This window comes from Mauremys reevesii, linkage group 4 (assembly GCF_016161935.1).
Source record: "Mauremys reevesii isolate NIE-2019 linkage group 4, ASM1616193v1, whole genome shotgun sequence".
NCBI classification, from domain to species: Eukaryota; Metazoa; Chordata; order Testudines; family Geoemydidae; genus Mauremys; species Mauremys reevesii.
The window spans coordinates 106,603,972-106,627,714 of NC_052626.1; the positions used below are offsets into that span (position 1 = coordinate 106,603,972).

Sequence of the window (23,743 nt, forward strand, 5' to 3'; positions counted from 1 at the left end):
TTTGCTGAAAGAGAGAAAAAGAGAGAGAGGGAAACCAAAGCAAATCCAAGAGTAACAGATGGTCCTAGACTTTTTACTAGTAACTTCCTTACTGTCTGCTTAAATATATAAATAGCATTTTTCAAACGCATATATAACACCTCTCCTAGCCACCCCCTCTACATGAGAGTGGGGGAACTATGTTTGGAGGTCAGTTCCCAGATGGCTTAAAAGCTTCTGTGTAATATAGTTTCAGTATGTTTATATTGGCTGGATTCGACTGTTATGGGTTTTTATAAACTCTTCTCAGGTATTGAATGTTTTTTAAAATTAATGGAACACTGTTATGCCCCAGTCCACACTGATCAATACCATCATGTGAGGCTGAAGTGGCTTTAAGAGAAAGGGTGGGACTAAGTGAGAGGAAGGATGGTTTGTAGTTAAGGCACTGTATTGGGATTCAGGTGATTCAAGTTAAATTCCTGGCTCTGCCCGACTTCCTGTGTGACCTTGGGCAAGTTAAATTCCTGGCTCTGCCAGACTTCCTGTGTGACCTTAGGCACAGTCACTTGATCTCTCTGGACCTTAGTTTTCCCTCTGTAAAATTTCAGTCATATATTTAGAACAAATTTAGAACATATTTAGAACAAATATATTTAGACTGTAAGACTCTCTCCTGCTATGTATTTGTACAGCACTGAGCACAGTGGGCCCTGACTTCAGGTGAGCCCTTTAGTCACTATTGTATCACAAATAATAAACAACAACAAATCGCTTCTCCTCACATAGTTCCACCAAGCCCAGTAATAAAATCATTTTACGTAATAGACAGAAACTAATATCTTGGTCTGTAAAATAAAGGAGTTTGCAAAGCAATTCTGACTACGTCTGTGTCATATTTTTATAAATGAATACAGGTCTTTGATTTGCACATACAACGATAAACTGTGGCTATGGCACAAGCTCTGTGAATGGGGCAGTGTGTTGTTATGCTGACTCAGGAGCAGCGATGGAAGTAGTTTATGACTCTCTTGCCCTCCCCTTCCCTAGGTGAAATACACCCTGCAACAGCTCTATTCCTGGCATTAAGTCTAAACCCATTCCCCACCTCTGGCTGAATGGGGGAGCAGTTGCACTACAGGGGTTGCCTCCCCGTGTTTTTCTAATCACAATATAGTTAGCTGACACAAAAGAGTAAAGTGGGGAAGAAAGGAGATATATTTTCCCTTTGCCTGTACTTTTCATGCAGCCGAAAGGACTCAGAACTAAAATGTTTCCTCTTGACTTTAATGTACATTCCTCCCTGATACCAATTTCAAATTAATATAAAGATCAATTATTTTAATTCTAATGAGGTTGTTCTGTCAACAAACAAGGACATTGGGCCAAAATCAGTCCAGATGCATCTGATTTCACTGCAGTTGCACCTTCTTACACCAGAGTCGAATTTAGCCCATTGTATTAAAATATGTATTGATTTTTTTATCTACCACAATTTAGTGCTATAAAAAAATTAAATAAAGCTGGAAGAGGGTCTTATGGTTTCTTATCTAGCTTTGAGGGAAAAAGCCTTTCTTGTAATTTTTTTTATAATACTTTTTTTCTATTTTCTTTTGTGTAGAGTACCTACTCCAGTCAACTGCACCACATGCTCTGTATGCAAAGTCACTGTGCATCTCCACTCCACATCAGATGTAAACGGCCTACACGCAAGAATGGTGTGGGCTGAGTTTCAAGTCTTGCTTTCATCATAAGTTTATCTTTGAAATGCTAGACAAAACAGGATTTGTGTGGTTTAACGGAAGATCAGTCATCTCAATTTGCAGACCTTATATCCACTCACATCCCTACTCAAATATAAACACAAAAACAGATTCCCAGAAGAGCAGCTAATTTGAAGACTGTTTATTGGATTATTTGTTTGATCGGCAGATAAATTCCTGATGGTTCCTCCTTCAAACCTTGCTATTCATGAGTTACCCAACAGGATTTTAAAAAAAAAATAAACACACACAGAGCTTGTTACATATTTTTTTTCTTGAATTTCTACTTACTTTGAAGTAAGTATACAGGTATTTGAATCACAAGTGACAGAACTTAAAGCCTGTATATAACAACTCATTCATTATTGCTAGTCCCAAACATTCAAAAGTTATGAGTCAGGCCCCCTCAAATCAGAGTTGGCTTAAAACCAGAATTTTTAAAAATACATTTTGTATTTTTTATTTACCTTCTGGTTTTTGAGGCTTCAGGATAGATTTGAATTATGTTTTCCATCTTTTCTCTGCAACCATGAGAAACTTGGGGTGAAAACCTGGCACCTCACAAAAATGACGAAACTCCCATTAACAACAATGAGTTTCGGATTTCACCTTTGCTTTTTTAATTTTAAAACATGAAAACTGAGGATCTCACATAATCCCATGACTCTAAGAGCCAAGGCTTTAAGAAAAAACATCAAATATTATGAGACTTGGCAACGCTGCTCATTTCTTTTGTGACCATCACAGTAGTACCTAGGCACAACTTTTAATGAAGTATTAGTGAAAATAACATTTATTTAAAAAAATAAAATTCAATTATTCATCTTATTTATTTGTATTGTAGTAGGATCTACGAGCCTCACTCAGTTATTGGAGGCTCATTGTGCAAGGCATGGAAAATAACTTATTACCTCAAAACTAAACATACCCAGTTTTTTTTTAACCTTTCTTCATAAATTCAGATTTTCTAAGCTTTTTATCATGTTTGTTGCTCTCTTTTGCACTCTCAAATTTATCCACATCTTTCTTAAAGTCAGAATTGGACACAGTACTCCAGTTGAGACCTCACCAATGCCGAGTAGAGCGGTGCAATTACCTCCCAGGTCTTACATTACACGTTCCTGTTAATACATGCCAGAACAATATTAGCTTTTTTTGTATCACATTGTTGACTCATATTCAATTTATGATCCACTATAACCCCCAGATCCTTTTCAGCAATACTACTTATTACCTAGCCAGTTATGTCCCATTTTGTAGTTGTGCATTTGATTTTTCCTTCTAAAGTATAATACTTTGCACTTGTCTTTATTGTCTTTGCACTTGTTGTCTTTGTTGATTTCAAACCAATTCTCCAGTTTATCGAGATAATTTTGAATTCTACTCCTGTCCTCCAAACTGCTTGCAATTCCTCTGAGCTTGGTGTCATCTGCAAATTTTATGTAAAAGGGAGATGTGATTTTAGTCCTGTTTATAGAAAACAGGTATCTCACATCACATAATACAGCACCAAAACTGCTACCCTACTCTTGTACCGTAGTCTCTGGACAGAGGCCAAAGATTGAAGGGGTAGTGATTAATCTCTTATACAGCTATTTTTTTTTAAACTCCTCATTCGTTCTGTGTGTGGTTGCAAAAAAACTGTATAGTGGATCAGTCAATACTTGCTAGTAGCTGTAACGGTATTATTGATTTGATAGGTCTTTCTAAATTAAGGTTCCAAACAGATCATTTTTAGTTCTATTTCTGGGCAGCTAGAAGATAGATTGTCAGATCTATATCTGCATGCTGCAGGATGCCAATATTTAACAGTTGTCTGAACTGGCTAGTACAAACATAGATTCAACTTGCAAAATGCTGGACATTTCCTTCTGTGCCACTCTTTGCTGTCCAGGAAAATAGAAGCCATGGCATTTAAAAAAAATAATTATTACAGTATTAACATCAACTTTTCAGCATTAATATTCAATTAAAAATCACTTCATCATTTGCTCTATTGCTGCTGCATACCAGTGTGAAAGACAGTCATCGTCTGCCAGGCAGGTTCAAAGACTTGCCTTTTAAGGGTGTGCTGCTTTTTATGGTACAGCGGGAAGTAGAGTAAACATTCCCAAAAGGAGTACAGGGTGCTGTGTTGCTGCACATTTAAAAGGCACTATGAATGGTTATGTGTTAAGGAAGGCAGACATTTCAAGGAAAACGGAAAGGTGAGCAACATGTGAAGGATTCTTTTCAGGTGCACAGTTGTCAACATTAAAACCAGCATTTGCCAATAGATTGAGGAGTATCTGAGATACCAGAGTTTTCTCCTGTATTTAAAATGGGAAATTACTGTATTAGGTGCATGGAATAGTACCTTTTGGGAAATGTGGTCTTTTTTAATGATGATCATTGTCAGAACATATTGGCTTAGAAAAATGACAGCTCAATTAATATTGCAGCTTCCCTCTCAGACAAGCACCCAACATGAAAAAAATTACTGCATATCACTTCCTCACATGCTAGCCCTACGAGCCTTATTATTTCCTATGCCTAGAGTGACCAGATAGCAACTGTGAAAAAATGGGACAGGGGGTGGTGGTGGAGGGGTAATAGGCGCCTATATAAGAAAAAGTTCCCCAAAACGGGACTGTCCCTATAAAAACTGGACATCTGGTCACCCTACCTATGCCTCTGCACCGCGGACTTTGAAGGCATGAATCATACCCACACAGGAGCATATCAGAATCAATATCAAATGCTGCCAACTTTTGTCTGTGAACTGGCATTACAAAGAATGGAGATGAAGGTATTAATGGCAATAATCTTGTTCAGATGAATACAGGAACATCTATGGTTTCTTGCCATAAATGTATCCGATAAAAACAAAGAAGAAACAGACTCTTCAATACACATGGCATTAGTGGTATTAGCTTACCTAGTAACACTAAAAATAAAATAAAATAAACAATACAGGTTCTGCTCAGGTTGATCTCATCATATACACACAAGGAAGCAGTTTTCCTCTTCTGGACTTTTTTTTTTCTTTTGCTATTTACACACATCGACTTTGGCCACTTTCAATGTCCAACATCAGTGTGCACAACCAGAGGTTCTAATACTGAGAGAAAGACACACAGGCTCAGTGAAGTACTTTCATGGATAATTATCACAACACATATACATTACTGAGCAAGCTGGGATCACACAATACAGTGGAAAAAATGAATTTCAATATTATATGACTATAAAAGGGTTCAGTGATTCAGCCCTCCCTGATCAGGGAAGATTCAAATTTTGGATCACCATGACTGTATTATGTGGTGATTAAAGGCCTGCTTCAAATCCCATCAAGTCAAGGGAAAGACTCCAATTGACTTCAATGGACTTTGGCACAAGTCCTAAATCTTTTTGCACTGGATGTATACTTGGATTTTGTATTACCAGTGGCATGATTTATCATTTACCTTGTGATACTATAGAACATCAACTTTAATAAATGCCCACTGGATGGGCTGCTTAGGGGAATTTGGTGCAAGTGCAGTTGGAATTGAATAGAACTATATAGAAATTTGAGCATAAGCCTATTAATCATGGTATCAAAACAGAAACTATTCAGTAAAAAGAGAGTTTGGAAAAGAAACTATGTTAAGGGCTGATTAGTGTGTTATGTATTGGGCGGGATGTGTGTAGGGGGGAAGATTTCATCTTTGGAAAATAGGAGGGGACAGATGGGGGATGTTGACTCTGCTGATTACAGTTCAGTGTCTAATTTCTGTTCATTGATGTCAGAGAGGAATTAAACACTCTAAACATAAAAAAGGCAAACAAAAATATCCCCCACCTTTTGAATTAAGTATGATGGATGAGCTGAACCTAAAGCAAGCTTTTGATGGGAAAACTAGAATTTAGCAAAGAATGATAGTCCCAGGGATTTCCTCAGCACTGGATTGTTTCACATGATGCTAAATGTTTGCAGTGACGAAGCACAGGAAACAAAAGTTGTTCATTTTGAATTTATTTTAAGAGTGGGGAATGATGGAATATGTTCTTGGAACATAACATTTAAAATTGTATAGATGCCCTGTGTTTGGAAGTAAGAAAATATTGTCAGCATTTGGGCCTGATCCTTTGATATGCTACATAGTCACAACCTCCAACTGACTACAGTGAAACTAACATAAGGTGCTCAGCCCCTGACAGGATTGGCCACTTGATGTGCAAGAGGTGCTTCATGTAGAAAACATTTTTTTAAGTGCTACTATTGTAAGTGCATAATAGCAGCATAGGTAATGATTATGTTGATAATACTATACAGACTTCTATAGTGTGTTTTTTACAAGTGTCCAAAGTATCTTCCAAACATTCAATAATTAAACCTTGCAGCACTCCTGACAGGTAGATATAGGATAATACGTCATTTACCATTGAGAAGTAGCTACCACTGGGGTAAAACCCAGCAACTATTTATTAGTGCAAAGCAAAATTATAAAACAGTTTAGGGCAGGAAGTGAGGGAAAAAATGAATCAAATTTCAAACACAGTGAAAAGACAGTAGGAAGACTCTAATATACCAGAGTTCAAATTTACCCAGGACATGAAGTACACCTGTATTATTATGAAAGGGCACATACATTCGATAATGATGAAAAGTGGCCAGAACTTCAATTTTACATCCTGTCCAAAGAGGCACTAAGAGGATTTTTTTTTAAAAAGCATGTTCTGTCTTAAATATGTAATCAAATCCTTGCAGATTACATATTTTATCAGTTAGATACTTCTCTCAGTATGTAGCTACAGAAATTCATATTCCTTATCCAGTCTAGCAGGCTTTTAAACAGTAACAGATGTAAAAACCCAAAGTTAAGTATGAAATCTGCATAACGGGGAACTATTTGATGAAGGGCCAAACAGCAAAATCCAGGCAAAGGAAAAATAGTAGCAGTCAGCAACTGGATCTTAGGTTCCATCCATATTAAGGATCAAACTGAGTGAAGGAACCAGGCTTAAAGCTAGGAACTGGTTTAGCTGGAACTAATACATCTAGTATGGCTCATTTCTAAACTGGTGATCAAACCACAGTAGAAACCAATTTAGCCAGAGCAGCGTTTAGACAAATGTTAAATATGATTTTCAGTCTCAGTTTAAAGCCTAGTGTACAAAAGGCCGTTGAAGTATCACTGCTCTTGTTGAACATAAGTAAATTCCATACTTAGCTAACGTATTGAGAGCAGGTCATGTACTTGCAATGGATTCTTCATGGGGAATCTATACATTTAACAATCAAACACCTTTTTAGAGAACTAGGCATTATAAAATGAAGGAGAATGGGAGACATGGTTCCAATTTGTACAGAAGTGCATATCACCACCACCAAGGTATCAAAATACTGCTGCACATTTGTCCATTGGGTAGTAACATGTAGGAACAACTTCTCAAAGAGTTTTACCTTTAAGGAACAGTTCTATTTTCCATCATACCAATGGGCAACTGAATAAACCACTGTATGATTCTTTTTATTAAGAGAATTTATAAATATTTGAAGGATTATAAACTACTTCCCATGACAAATTTATTTTCAATTTGACTTGTGCATCTACAACAAGGCTTCCACTTATTTACAGCAGTTCCCATTTAAGTCTTTACAACTTTATTTTTAGAAATAGATAACAGTACCATATTATTCACAGTATTCTTTATACTTATAAAAGGTGTTGTAATGATTTTAACGGGGACCATGCTAACTATTCAATGGGATTGATGATTTCAGTGAAAGCAATTATTCATGTTTGCACAGAGAAGTGTACACCCAGAAAACTGCTTTGGATTGTAGTAGTAATTCTTAAGCAAGCCGAATCTAATTTTACTATAGCAATGATTACAGCAAAGATCTTATGTGGGAGAAGTGTATTTTAATTTCTCGTGAACATGGATTGTGATATTCTGCTCTTCACACAGGCAGAACTTTTGACCTCAGTGGGAGTTTTGGCACATAGGTAGAGTAGAATATCAGAATCCAGGACTGCTAAATTTTGCCCAAGCTCTATGGTCCAGCTGATCTTCCAGGATAACATGTTTTGACATCAAAACATCTATGGGAAGTTAAGTAATGTGTCCAGCTGTAACCAAAAAAAAAAGAAAATGAAGTTTGGGCCTACCATATTTAAAATAATGATAAGAAAATGGTTGGATGGGATTATATTAATTTTAGTATCAGCAATTATCATGACAGTCACAAGACAAACAAGTCACATTGTGGAGAGAAGAAAGGACAAATAAAGGTTCCCGAGTGTGCTGTAGATTTTCTCCTGCATCAGACTCAACACACTCTGAGAGTTAAACCATTGGCATGTGGTGTGTTCTGCAGTTCGATCAACAGTGGCACATAAAACAGCTGTGCAGTTCTGGAAAACTGTTTTTGATTTTGCATTTGATAGTCAGCCAGCAGCAGCCAGATTTCATGGGTTGGGGGCTGGATGTCAGGGGGGCTGGACATTCACAGATGTTACAGGATGAAAAGAAAGGTCTGGCCACTGCAAATAAATTGATTTGTTCTTGCTACATTCCGGCTCAGCCACATCCTCTGAGGTGCAAGTTAGAGGAACAGATGGGCAGGGTGTGGTTTTTGATTTAGCTTCATCTTTCAAAGAACAAGGCACTCGACACTGACTCTTATGCAGCAGAGAACAATGGCTGAACTAAAATGTGTTCTGACTACATACTGGATAGTGAGTGTTGTAGCTCTTATTATAGGCCACTCAGGTAGTGACACCCATATTTAAGGTTGGCTGATGCTATTATAAGACTCTGTTTTCAGTTACGTGTAACTTTGACAAATTTAAAGTGTTTGGGGTGATTTTTTTGTACCTTTTCTTCTTTAATTTGGCCCCCTTGTGCATATGCATTATGATACATATGATCACATACTATATTTTCCACAGGACCCTACCTCGTTCAGTACACAGATACATGTGATATTTTATACAGAAATATTAAGAGGCGTTTGTTTTCCCCTTCAAGATCTAATGAGAGGTGCCAAATTCCACCACTGGAAGAAAAAAATGTTCCTCTTTCAGTGGAAACAAAGGTGTGTTTCATGTGAAAATTAAAAGGTAGTTTTTGCTGGCAGGAACCACCCTCCTCCCCCAAACTGTTCCTAATTTCTAGAAAACAGTGCATGAAAATTCAGAATTTTTCTGAGAGGGCAGAATTTTTCTATAACATGCCATGATTGCTGGAAAAAATAGTGACGTTTAACTCTGGATAAAACCCACTTATTAATAAAACACAGAAATGTTTCTCTTTCACATACCATTGTTTGTGAAGTGGCCACTGCTAGCTATGATACATGTAGATCTAGAATAGATTTGCTTCTTTCACTATTACAGACAAGTGTAAATGCTTTGCCAACAGTGATGGGAAGGCCTAGAAAGATCCAATAATGAAGGAAGTGGTTCCTAAGGTGAGCAGGAGCTTTGAAAAAAGCAAGCTACCTGGGGTGAAATCCTGGCCCTGCTGAAGTCTATCGGAGTTTTGCCATTGATTTCAATGGGGCAATGATGTCACCCCTGATCCTCCGGCTATTGTTATGCTGTGTGCAAGTAGTAACTTTGAATAACTGTTCTGCTGGCAGAGACTGATAAATGGATGCATCTGAAATCCCTTGGTCCCCTCCTGCTGGTGCAAAGAAGCTGAAAACTACCCCCTGAGAATTTGCTTGGCATGGGGAATCCTCATTTGCGGTACAGCCAGCTTATATGCCACTCCCTGTTCGTGGCCAGACCAGGAGTGTGTGAGCAAGCTATGCTGGAGGGGATAGTCAGTTTATATGCCCAGCTGGAGGACAGCCTATAGGGACCATTGGAACAACCTGAGAATCAAAGAGCCGTAACGAGCTTCGCGACAGCCTATACCAGCCATTGCCTCCACTGTGTTCGTGTGCAGCAGAGAATCTGGGTCTGAATCTCTTTACAAAAGCATTTTAGTTACTTATGAAACAGACGTACTAGATGGAGTGTTTATCCACCCTACATAGGAAATATCACATTTCCCCGTCATACTGTTTAAATATGAATACATAGGACAATAGTAAATGAAACAATGAATTCACACTACTGGGGTTCTTTTGGGTAACACTGATCACTCCTTTGGCTCCTGAACCACTGAGGTCCGAGTATCACTGTTTAAATAATTAATTACTATTTGTCCATCCTTACAAATCAGTACACCTTGAATTTATAACTGTTATATCAAGTCATAGAAGTATAAAAATACTGCCTATTTAATTTTTGAATATCTGGGTTAAAATTTAGCCTTGTTTTTAAGCATCAGATGCTAGTTTCTTTGTAGTTTATTAGGTCATCTGTGGTTTTGGAGATGCACGTTATCTAATCAATACAGCTAGTCCTATGTGCAAAAACTTTATCTGAAAGTAGCTGTGAGACAAAAAAAAATTCATTTGGACAGTGCAAATATTCTGTTGAATACAGTAATATCTGTGTCAATACATTGACTATGCACAAATCAAATTTCTACTGCAGCTGCGGAAGGTCTAAAGTTACTTTTTGTTACTCTAGTCCAGTGGTTCCCAAACTTTAACAACCTGTGAACCCCTTTCACTAAAATGTCAAGTCTCGTGAATCCCCTCCTAAAAATGAATATTTCCAGGGATATTCTCCTTGACCTGGGTATAAATGATAAAAGCAGTGATCTTGGAAACATAAATGTTGTTTTTATGACATGCTTATTACACACTATTTATTAATTATCATTTATCGTGACAGTATTTTTATTACATTATGAAAATGGCAACACACTTTCAAGCTCTCACTTTCATAGCTTGTGTCACTTTGAATAAGCCTGTTATAAGACAAGGCTCCTAGGTTTCATCAAGGAGTATCAGATGTGAAACAGCATGAAGGTATTTAAGAAGCCAACTCAAAGAGTTCTCCTACCTACACAAGCATTCAGGTCTTGAGCAGTCCAGGCAAACAATGCACATTACAACAAAGCTTAAACTTGTTCTTCATAATAATTTTAAAAACAACACTAGCTGTCTATTTAATTTTAAAAACAGCAAAAAATATCCACCTCCCTTTCCATTTCTTATAAGGAGTCTTGAAGTTTAAATCTCCTCAGTGTGATAGAGATGCTTGCTTTGATCTGCTTAGCTCTTGGAAGTCCAGGAGCTCTGCACTGCTGACCTCGTGCTGCCCAGGGTCCCTAGGGACAGCTCTGTCCACCATTAGGGAATTTTTTCCCAAGAACCCCCTGCAACATTTTGCGAACCCCAGATTTCAAAACAAAATGGAATCCTTACATAATACTGTCTACAAAAATAAAGATCCAGGGTAAAATTTTCAAAAGCATCTACGGAGCCTAAGTCATTTTTGAAAATAGGACAAATGTTCCGAAGTCCTACTGACTTTCAGTGAAACAGAACTCTGAAACAGAACAAAGGCACAAGTGGTAACTAATTTTCAACAACAGCTAGACACCTGCCATTTGTGCCTTTGATAATCACCCCTTAAGTGCCTAAGTCACTTTTGTAAAGGTCACTTAGTCTTCTATGTCATTTAGGCGGTTTTGAAATTTTTATTCCAACTGTAACATGAGACCAATATATTTAGGTTTCTATTGGTTAATAACCTAGTGCAAGATAGTAACTTAGTTAGTTAATAACATAGTAAAAGCATCCAGATTGATTATTTTAGATTGGTTAATAATTAAATCACACAGTGTTTTAATATCATGCGCTGCAAAGAGCTGCAGGGGACATTTTAAAGAGTCACTTGTGGCTTGCGAGCCTCAGTCTGAGTATCACTGATTTAGAAAGTGGATTTCTGTTCCCTGAACCAGCTACAACTCAAAATCCTTTTATTGTACATTTCCAAACACCAGCACACAGAATCTACTTTATCTTTTGGTCAAAGGCTAGTTGCCAAAGTGAGAAACATTCAATGTTTGCCACGTTCAACATTTTTAATCCACCTCAAGGATACAACATACGGTAAGTAGAATGCCAGCTTTTTGAGAAATGAGCTCCATTTGTGTGTATAATTTCCAAGTACAGACCCTTGAATGAGCACTGCACAGCACCTAAATGTGCAAAATCTGTTTGGGTGCCTATGCAACCTTACATTCACCTAACCATTGCTTAGTATGCACCTCTTCATGCATCATCTCTGAATCCGACCCCTAACTCTTCAATCCATTATTTTCTTTAAAACACCATATACTAACACTATGTAGAAGTAAATCTCTGAGCATGATCATTTACATGTACGTGGTGCATGATGGAGAACTATGTGAGAAACAAACAAATCATTGGTGAATCTCCAGATTAGGTGTTGCCCAAGCAACTCGGAAGTTTGGATGCCTTGACCAAACCTCTTTGGTCTGCAAAAGTGGACTGGAAATTAAAGCAAAACCAAGTTCTCTCATGAGATAATTAGTCTATCTTGTTTCCAGTTATGCTAGAAGTGCCATGGGAGCTTCTTTTCTCAAGATACTTCACAAATTGTACTTCCAGTCTTAACCAAACCAGCAAACTGAACAAGTGAGTGAAAATGACCATAAAATTAAAAGAACCTTTGCAAATCTTAAAAAAGATTTACTATGAAAGATGGGTGAAAGCTTCAATCAATAATTCTCTTAACTCTCTGCCTATCCTTAAAACAAACATAGGCAACTCTATATTTCTGAATTTGACATAAATCTCTACCTTTCTGTCTAGCTCATCAAGTGCAGCTAGCATCGAAATAAAGGGCTGCAGCAAAGCACTTAACTATTAATTTGTGATTACAGAACAGCTTTTTCTCCCCTGGCTTGATGTCACTTGAAAGGAAAAACTCCATTTGTCATAAAGAATGAAAACCAGGACAGAACAACATTTGCTCCCTCTCTCTCTAAGGAATAGTAGGTGGAGTTATATAAACAACAGAGCAATCAATGATCAAAGAGAAATCTTGGGACTGTAATATACCAGAGTATTAAAGGAACAGAGCCTTTTATCTATCATGGAGGAAGGAAGGAAGTAGAGCATTGAGACATGTGTAATACATACCATTAAAAATAAAAAACCAAGTGAGTAACAAAAGAGACTGAGATCAATTAAAAAGTCTGATTTCTTCATCTGTGCTGTTAAAATGATCATGAAGAAAATGCAACTTTCAGTGTTAAAATTATTTTCCATCACTTGGAAAAGCCAGGCATGTTACTCCATTTTAAGCCATAAATTTTTCCTGAATACTATGAAACACAGTGCTGTTCAGTAATGGACCATCTCTATCCACTACCACTACTAACTCAGACCTACCTTGTCTTCCACTCTGTTCAGCCTTGCACCAATCGTGTTAGTCCCTCGGTCTTTGCTTTTTTCTGTGGAGCAAGGCATATTTTCAAATGAATACTCAGTGTTATAACAATATAGCATTAAGCCACAACATGGTGTGTTTAACTAGCCCACCAGTGCAGAATAATTGAACACCTTTGCTAGGATGATTAGTTTTATTTCATAAAACTAGCTTTTGTTTCTTTTATAGCATTAGCTGAAGCCAAGGTTTTTAATAGCTCTTTAGTCTAGAGCACTTTCAACCTTCACTTTATGCTTTAAACCGAGAGAATTAAACGGTTCCTAATTTAGTTTATGTTTCTAATTCCAGCTGAAAAAACAACCTGGAACAATGTAAAGCTCTACAGCCACCTTGATAATGTTCATGGAGGATGTTTTATCTGCATTTTTTCTAGAAATTTAAAATGAAATGACATTAACAAATAGCTCTCAGCGGCCAATCAGATGATATCAATCTATGTGCAACCACATCTCAAAACAAATAACTACTATTAATATTTTGCACTTCTATTATGATTTCCATTCAAAGCTCTATATGAATATTGTTGATTTCAGCTCCATAACACCCCTCTGAATATAATCCCCATTGAAGTAATTGAGGCAACATTTTAAAAATCCGGATGCCTAATATTAGGCGGCTACATTAGGTGGCTACATAAAAATCACCTAGTTTTCAGGAAGCTGGAACTGGCTGACAATTTTTGAAATGTTGATAAGTAATTAAAAGTATTTTTCATCTATATTTTCACAAAAATATGTTGTAATCAGCTTTATTCCAGACATCTCTCTTACATTTTGAGGTTTATTTGTAGCCTGTTATTTAGTGTAGTATAATGATTAAAGCAGGGGGAGAGGATCAGGACTTCTGATTTATGGTGCTGCCTTGGGCAAGTCCACTAAACCTTTCTATGCTTCAGCTCCCATATGTGTAAAATAAAGAAAGATATATCACACATCACCATAGTACCTGAGCACCTTACAAATTCTTGTGGTTCTTAGTCATATACTTATGGAGCAGACATTTTTTAATTCAAACATGTCACTGATTACAGGAATTAAAATTTATTATCTTACCTGAGAGAGAAATAAAAAGAGATGGCTTCCCTATAGATTGGTCCAACCTGTAAACAGAAAGAAATGGTATTGTTCGAAACAAAAGATAACTCTTCCTCAGATTTAAACAGAATATTCACTTTCTTTGGTTGAAAAACCTCTTCTCCAAATAATAGGTTGCAACGTTCAAGTAATTCTGCTTTGCAGCACAAATGAACAACATCGTTTGATCCAAAGTTGGCCTTGGTAGTTAAGAAAATATCAGCCCTAAGTGGGTGTCTCAGTGCTTCAGCTAGTTTATAGATTCTAGCAATGACCACTGCTTTTCATGGTGATCAGTATTGTCTAATAGTTTTCTGATGCTTGCATTGTTGTATCCATCTGTAGTATCTTTTCTTAGGTGATAAGATCCTTGGGGCAGGCACTGTCTTCTTATTCTGTTTGTATAGTGCCTAGCACAGTGGGGATACTGGTCTATAGTTGGGGTCTGTAGTCACTAAAGCAATACAAAGAACCAAGTTCTGATCAATGGTTCTTAATGATTTACATATTTTTTTTAATTCTCAAAATAGAAACCTTTACTGTGAATTACATCAAACAGTATTTCTCTAATTGTGCAGTCCTAAGTGCCATTTACAATCCTTTAAATCTTCTCCTCCCCACCTGATTGCACTGCTTATTAGAATCCTCTTCACAGACATTTACCATTTAGGATAGTGAACTTAATGCCATACCTTCTTTGCAACTCTTTGATTCGTACCATCAAGTTGAGATGACCCTGAGAATACTGTTCAATAACATCTCGTACATCATAAGGTTTTCTAGCTTGCTGCAAAACAAAACCAAAACATGAAGAGCCTGACAAATACCACAGCAAACACAAAGACAGGCCAGTGATTTGCCTCAATAACAGATTATTCAGACAACTCACACCAATGATTTTCTACCCTATTACATGCATGAGAGAATATTAAGACTTTCCAGTTTTTTGGGTGTTTTTACCACGCCCAGGACCTTACAAATTTATTGTGGTTCATTAAAAATCTCTGTTTCTCTCTTTTTCCCCCTCCATACTGTAGGGATATGTAATTTTGGACAGGTTAATGAGGAATTGAGAAGTCAAAGAAGAGTGTTTGCATTTTGCTCTGAGGTTTGTGGTTATCTTTGGCTCTTCTGGAAGTAAGCTTCATGGTCACAGGCCAGTTGCCATAAACTCTCTCTCTTGCACAAACAGATTTCACTCTTCTGAGCCAATAACCAGAAGGCCAGCAATTTCACACCAGCCCATGCTAAAAGTACCGAGCCACTGGTGTCACCGAGGCCTGCCCCTTAACATCAGCCCAGTGTATTAATGTTGCTATACTAGTGACCTTACGGAGCACTGTGCCTTGACATCAGCCCAGCAAGCAACGTATGTTGAACTAGAGACCTCCCTGAAACCTGGGCCTTCGCATCAACCCAGTATTTTAGATTAGCTGTTGCATAAACGTTCCTTTAGGTCTGTAAGCAGCCAAACACAGAAAACAGGATATGCTGTCCAAGTAATCTTGACACAAGTCCAGCAATATATATTCATAGATCCAAAATCAGATGGGACCACTGTGATCATCTTGCCTCCTATATGACATACACTGTGGGACTACCCCCAAAATAAGGCCTAGCGGATATCTTTTAGAAAAACATCCAATTATGATATACACCTCTACCTCGATATAACGCTGTCCTTGGGAGCCAAAAAATCTTACCGCGTTATAGGTGAAACCGCGTTATATCGAACTTGCTTTGATCCACCAGAGTGCGCAGCCCCGCCCCCCCCGGAGCACTGCTTTACCACGTTATATCCGAATTTGTGTTAGATTGGGTTATGTTATATCAGGGTAGAGGTGTAACAATTTTCAGTGATGGAGAATCCACCACAACCCTTGGTAAATTGTTCCAATGATTAATTACCTTCACTGTTAAAAATGTATGCCTCATTTCCAGTCTGAAATCATCTAGCTTCAACTTCCAGCTACTGGGTCATGGTATACCTTTCTCTGCTAGACCGATGAGCCCATTATTAAATATTTGTTCCCCATGTAGGTATTTATAGACTGTAATTAAGTCAGCCATTAACTTCCTGTTGTTAAGCTAAATAGATTGAGCTCCTGGAGCCTAGCACTATAAGGCATGTTTTCTAATCCTTTAATCATTCTCGTGGCTCTTCTCTGAACCCTCTCCAATTTATCAACAATCTTCTTGAATTATTGACAGCAGAATGGACACAGTATTTCAGCACCCATCACACCAGTTCCAAATACAGAGGTGAAATAATCTCTCTACCCCTACTCAAGATTCCCCTGTTTACACATCCAAGAATTACATTAGCCCTTTTGGCCACATCATCACACTAGAACTCATGTTCAGCTGATTATCCACCACAATCCCTAAATCTTTTTCAGAGTCACTGCTTCCCAGGCTAGAGTCCCGCAGTGTATAAGTATGGCCTACATTCTTTGTTCCTAGATGTACACATTTATATTTAGCTGTATTAAAACACATATTGTTTGCTTGCGCCCTGTTTACCAAGTGAACCAGATTGCTCTGTATCAGTGACTTGTCCTGTTCATTATTTACCACTCCCCCAATTTTTGTGTCATCTGCAAACTTTATCAGTGATGATTTTATATTTTCTTCGATGTCATTGATAAAAATGTTAAACAGGGTAGGCCAAAGAACCAATCGCTGCAGGACCTTAATAGAAACATACCCACTCAATGATGATGGCACATTTTGAGACCTATCAGTTAGCCAGCTTTAAAACTATTGAATGTATGCCATGTTAATTTTATATTTTTTTAGTTTTTTTAATCAAAATGTCATACGTTACCAGAAGTCTAAATATATTACATCAGCACTATCATCTTTATCATCCAAATTTATAATCTACCAAAAAAAAATTATCAAGTTAGTTTGACAGGATTTATTTTCCATAAACCCATTTTGATTGGCATTAACTATATTACCCTCACTTAATTCTTTATTCATCGAGTCCTGTATCAGCCGCTCCATTATCTTGCCCAGGATCAATGTCAGACTGACAGGCCTATGATTACCTGAATCATCCTGTTTACCCTTTTTAATATTGGCACAACATCAGCTTTCTTCTAGTGTTCTGGAACTTCCCCAGTATTCCAAGACTTAATGAAAATTAAATGGATGTTGTCTCCATACATATGGAGGTGATACCCATGGAAAACATTCATTTATTCTGCTCCTTTTCGGCACTTCATCTGCCTTCTAACCGCTAATTCTTTTCCCCTGGGGTTTATTCCAAACCCCCATTTTCCTTTACACAGCTGCCATTTGACCGTACCAATATCAAAAGCCCACTAATTTAAATTTCTATCAGTCTGCACAGTATGAAGAGATGGGCTCTCATGATTCAGCAATATTACCCCAAATTGTCATAAAGTCATTCTCCTTAATAGTATTAGTAACGTGGCCTGGGCTTGTGTGAAATGTTTCTGCTCCATATACACATTAGGCAGTTCTTGTTTTCAAGCTTGTTTACCATGTATACATTTTCTGTTAGGCTGCATAACACAGCCTTTACTGTTTCTTTCAAGCGAGAATCCAACAGGCCTACCCTTGGGAATCAGACCCAAGGCATGTGCATGGAATAGGGAAACAATGGTAGAGTTTATTTTTTTTAAAGTTGCAGTTTAAATAGCATCCATTTTCAAAGCTTCAAGTAAGATTTATTGAGTAATGGTGAAGTTCCGCAACTCTTAAATAGTTCTCAAAAGTTCCAGTATGCTGCAACGCAATGAACAAATCCCCTGGTAAAAGAAACATGGTTGCACTAATCTATAAAGAGTCACTACAGTGATGAATGCTGGAGGCCCATAAATAAACAATGCCTATAAATAAATAATGCATTAAAATACAATAAACCCTCACTGATATGTTTCATACTCCAATTCAGTGTTTCCCAAACTTTTGAAAGCTGATCCTCTTTCAGAAAAATGAAGTCAGTTGTGCTCTCCCTGCCAACACACATACACTTTCCATGTGCTCTTAAAAGATACACCTCTTAATGTACAAAACTGCCACACGCCTCCAGTTATTCCTCCATACACTCCCTTCTGATGAAATAGTGGCATAGATCTTCCTCTCCTTTCTTATGTGCTTTGATCAGCCACAAAATATTTTACAATGTTGACTTTTAAGGTATCACTGCTAGCATCTGACTTAGCAACCATTCAAATGAATGGGGCAATACACACTTTAGAGCTATTGTTTCAGGCTCTCTGCAAACTCAGGCTGAGACCTCTGCTTTGGTTATGTTCATTTCACATTCTGAAAGCTTTCCTTACACCCTAACATCAAAGACTTCATTTTTAAACCACAGGAAAGCTTAAGACAATTTGCAGCCCCCCAGCTGGTACTTTGGGTCCTCTTAGAGGAGTACAAAGCACATTTGGGGGGACACCACCCTAATTACTACCAACCTGTTTTGGAGAAAATTGACTCCGCTTGTTCTCAGCCACCAAATAAGAACACAGTATTTTAATACAGTGGTACACCCAATGTGTACAGTCTTCTTGAGGACCATCACAACAGCCTTCTTAAAGAAGAAATACACTCAAACAGCTGAAGTTTTTAAGAGCTGATATTGGAAATAGAGTGAGCTTTTCTGGAGAGAGAACTGATTTCCAGACTTCTCAAGTGTCTCTCAGGTGCAAGTTTTGCTACAGAACAGTTCTTAGGTTTTCTCTGCTGCAATTCACCCCTATGCAGAGGGCAGCACAAGGCCTATGCACTGATTCACTTCCACTTAAGCTCTAGTTCGAGGCTTTAAGGAAGACTTCAGTACTGTATAGGGCTTGGGCTGGACTGCTAGTTCACCCATAAGTACTCTTAGCTATCTTCAGAGTCAGACATCTTCAGCAGACTCATGTTCTACTTCTAGCAGGTTTAGCAGTTTCCCTTACCCTCTTGAATTTTTTCTCTCTTAGCCCATAAACTTATCAAATTACTAGAGTTAATCACCTCATTTTTAAATCTCTCTCTTAACATACTTACTTTTTTCAGTTCAATCACATTATTAAGGGAATTGTAGTTCAGTTTGTCAGATACCCCAAAGCAGATCACAAACTCATGTATTTTTGGGTCACGTCAGAATTGTGGAAGTAGCAGGGATGAGTATATTGACACACCTGAGCATGGACAGAGGGATGGAAGAATTCACAGAAAACCTGACTCTTTAAAAAAATCCTTTAGTTAGGATACATCTACATTGCAATAAAGACCCGCAGCAAGGCCATGACTGGCCCAGGTCAGCTGACTCGGGCTGCAGGACTAAAATTTGCAGTGTAGATGTTTGGACTCAGGCTGGAGGGGGGTGGTCTCAGAGCCTAGAGCCTAATCTGACCTTGAGCACCTACACTGCAATTTTCAGCCCAGCAGGCCAAGCCCTGCAAGCCCGAGTCAACTGACTTGGACTCTGAGACTTGATGCCAAGGGCTTTTTATTGCAGTGTAGACGTACCCTTAGATTCCACAAAGAAAGGGGCAAGTTCCTCAGCTGGTATAAATTTGCATACCACCAATTTGCACTAGCCAATAATCTTGCCCATGGACTGATATTGTGAACACGATACTACCAAAAAAATTGAATACACGACTGTGACCTTACGGAATAGAGTCTAGTAAAATAAGGCTGAAAACTCTAAACTCAGAACTACTTAGCTACAAGACAAGCCTAATTTAACAGAAATGAAAACAATAGGCTTGGTCTTGCATTCCTTGCACTCATAGGGATGGGATGTGGAGGCCTGATAACAAAATGAGTAGGTACGTTATAGCCTGCTTTTTAAGTTACCCTGCTGCTTCTCTCAGCTAAGGAATAATAAAGTCGGAGGCCTGGAGAGCTTAGATTGTGTGCATAAAGTTAAGGTGCATTACTAGGTAGGAATGTGTATTTAAGAGTCAGAGCTGATTATCTTGTGCTTACTTTATCTAATTAGGATGGGCATGTGAAAAATTGACACAGTAAATGATCTTTCAGGAGGAAATGCTTATCATGATTATAACTTAGTACTTGGAAGGTTTGTTAGCTTGGTTGACAAAAGAGAATTTGCAAGTTGGAACAGAATAACCAGGCCCGACCATATTGGAAAAGCAAATATATAAGCCAGTTCCAATAGCTTTCAATGACATTGCCTGTTTCATCCCTTTGCTAATTAGGAGCATTACTGATGATGATGATGATGATAATCTAAATGGGTTAGTGTGACAGAATACACCCTGTATTTACACTCAACACAGTACTGTAATAATCTTTGTACAAAGTATGCTTTGTAAGGTATCATTTGAAAACTCATAATTTGCTGGTCAGCATTGTCCTGGTAAAAATGTGTGTGACAACATTGTGAAGTTATAAGATTTCCCTGTATGGTATTATTAACACATGTTCCACAGCCCTGTCCAAACAGAAGTTGGCAAACAGGTCTGTCCTAAACAAAGGGATGTGTGCTCTGCTTAATTTGCATTTGAACAGTAAACAGAGTCATCCAGAAGGAAAGGAAGACAAAGGAAATTCAAACAGGTGAAAAAAACCAGCAGGAAATATCCTTCCATATAAACACTTTGCATCCTGGGTCTCAGCTGGAAATGTTTTTCAAGAGAGGGACTGAAGCTATAAAAAAGAGGGGAAAAACCCCCAAGGCACCTCCCTCTATCTCCCTGCCTATCACATTCACTCCACCTGAAGAGATAAAGGAAGCAGGCACTGGACTCTGGGGGAAGGGTCCTGACCTAAGAGTTTGGTCAGTGATTTGCTGGAGAATGTAGTGAGAAATTTTGCTTCAATCTAATAGGTTTGTTAAGTTAGGCATTAGTGAACAACTTATCTTTATTTTTCCTGTAACCATTTCTGACTTTTATGCCTCATTGCTTGTACTCACTTAAAATCTCTCTCTTTGTAGTTAATAAACTTATTTTCCTGTTTTATCTAATCAGGTGTGTTCAAGTTGAAGTGTCTGGATAACTGCATTTGGGGTAACAAGTTGTGTGAATATTATTCCCTTAAAGGAGTAACAGACTGAATGTATTCGTACTGCCCAGGAGAGGGCTTGGCAGTACAGGACATACATTTCTGGGGGAAAATCTAGGAGTGGAAGTGTATTGGGGTCACCTTGTGGTAATTTTTAAGGCTGGTAAGAGCCAAGTTGTGGCTAGCTGGGAGTAATTTACATGCCGGAGGCTGTCTGTGAGCAGCAAGGCATTGTAAAGGGCACCCCAGGTTACAGGGCAGGGGTGACAGAGCTACTTATTAGTCTGGATTGTACCCTGGTATGCCATAGTGAGGAAGGATTTTTGCATCAAATATAGAGTTTTCAGAAGGCACAAGAGTGAAAGACAAACATTAAATATAGGCACAGCTGTGTATTATTGTTCCTTATTAGCTGAATGTGCAGCAGCTGCATGCACAGAGCAGTTCTCCAGGAGTCAAACAAGGGAGAGGGAAGCGAATGCTAAGGAAATTTCTGGGAAGCACAACCGAACAGTACAAATGTGTGCAACAGCCTTTGAAGTACAAGTTGCTTTGAACTATTTTGTTTTCCAGAGACCTCACAGTGATTATAGAAGATTACATACACAATTCCTGATTGATAGCAAGGTAACTGAATTACATATAAAATACAGTCCAGGAAGTAGTAAGACTTTGAATTATAAGGCTATAAATACATCAAGAGCTTCTGGTGACATCATTATAAACCACAACAGAGACACTAGTTCCTCATGTCATCACTGGACCCCCAAGCTGCATTTTTAGCTTTGTACACTATGTACAGCAGATTTTTAATTTTCGATTCTACAGTGCATGAATGAAAGATATTTTTGCAGAAAACTAATTTAGTCAACAGAAAACTTACCTGGAATGAAATAGATTTTTAAAAAAAAAATTAGACTGAGGACTCAGGGATCATGTTCTGCTCTCCTGTACTGTTTGTGTGCATTAGATTTGTGCCAGTGCACATAAATTTGAGTCCAGGAGTTTAAAAGCTTTCACAATTGTAATAGGATGTAAAAATGTTGTTATGCTAGTGAATTAATTAAATAGGACATTCAAGAATGGTACTCTGCTTTAAAAGTAAATTATAGGGTGGATAAACTAGGCTGTACTAGAAGTGATTTGTTCCTGATGCATAAAATTCACTCTTGTGCAGAGGGGTAGAGTAAGACATAAGGCACCATCCACGATCCTTTTAATCCCTCAAAATACCATTGTCTACTAGATTCTATAGAACCTTTCCTCAACAGTGATGTATTCACCCCCTGTGGAGACAGTACAGCACCTAAATGGTGCTAAGGGGTGAAAAAATTTCTACACAATTTTAAACAATCCTACACTTTATGAGTGAATAATATCCTTGTTATAGAGTTCTACAGAATGGTTTTAAAACGTCTATGGAAAGAATATTACTCTCTGTAGTGGTGCCTAATGATGCCATTATATTTAGAGTTGTGTTATAAAATGGCCTCAGAATTGTGCATACATTTCGGCTTTACTCAAAAGTGGTCTTTTAGTGTAATATTTCACTTTTACTTTTCACACCATTAGAAATGTCTGTGTAGTCTCCATTTGGTTTCTCATTATAACTTTTTAACAAGAAGTGTTTGAAACTGGGCTCTGGTTGACATTTGTCTTTGGCAGTCCAACCATCCATTGTTGACTGATACTTTTTTCAAAAACAACACATAGCTATACAGAATTTGATAGACAGGTGTATCCTGAATACATCTGGTGCAGTTTAAGAACCTTGCTGCATTGAGATCTATTTTGGATAAATTTGGGACATTTTCTTTATTCTTCCAACATCATACTTATGGATGCACCCTTAAAAAAATAAATATTTAGGCACTGATCTTGCAAACACTTAACTTTAAGCACAAGTAATCCCATTAAGCTGAGCTGAGGTTTTTTGGTTTTCTAACATTTTTATTTTCAACAACAAAAAAACCCATACATTTTCCATGGAAAGCAGACACTTTTGGCAGAAAAATTTCAAAAAAAAAATTCTATAAACATTTTTTGACAACTCTAATTCTAAACATGCTTACCATGTTAGCTTTCAAGAGTGCCATCATTCAATACTGGATTAATTTAAACATTGGGTTGGACTGGTTAATAGAAACTGTAGAGTCAATAGCTGGTACATATTTTAACTCTAAACATTTTATTCCCTTAAGACTCCTCTTTGTGGGCATACAATAGAACAAAGTAGATTTGCAATATACTGTACATTCAAAGGAAGAATGTCTGATTTCTCCCAATTTGGTGGGAAGTTTTCAAAAGCACTTGATAAATTTAGGAGCATAACTCCCATTGAAATTCAATGGTATTTGTGGTCTTTAAGTCATGTTGGGTTTTTTGAAAATTTTACCTTAAATACCTTAGAACTTTTTTGAAAACTGACTTCTAACTTTGTAACTGCAAATAAAACTTTACTGGAAGATTCTGCAGCATATCATTAGCATACAGGACTGCTTGCATCCGAAGAAGTGGGTATTCACCCACGAAAGCTCATGCTGCAAAATGTCTGTTAGTCTATAAGGTGCCACAGGAT

General features: G+C 37.7%; 1 protein-coding gene across 2 annotated transcripts in view; it reads right to left on the minus strand.

Annotated features, from left to right (window-relative positions):
- Positions 1–23,743, minus strand: part of KCNQ1 (potassium voltage-gated channel subfamily Q member 1) — a 552,595-nt gene that overhangs the window by 129,904 nt on the left and 398,948 nt on the right. For both annotated transcript variants that reach the window (XM_039537861.1, XM_039537860.1), the window contains 3 exons: positions 14,862–14,956; positions 14,149–14,195; positions 13,039–13,100 (listed from right to left, as the gene is read on the minus strand). In XM_039537861.1, the coding sequence (XP_039393795.1) occupies positions 13,039–13,100; positions 14,149–14,195; positions 14,862–14,956 (204 nt within the window). The remainder of the gene's footprint in view (positions 1–13,038; positions 13,101–14,148; positions 14,196–14,861; positions 14,957–23,743) is intronic.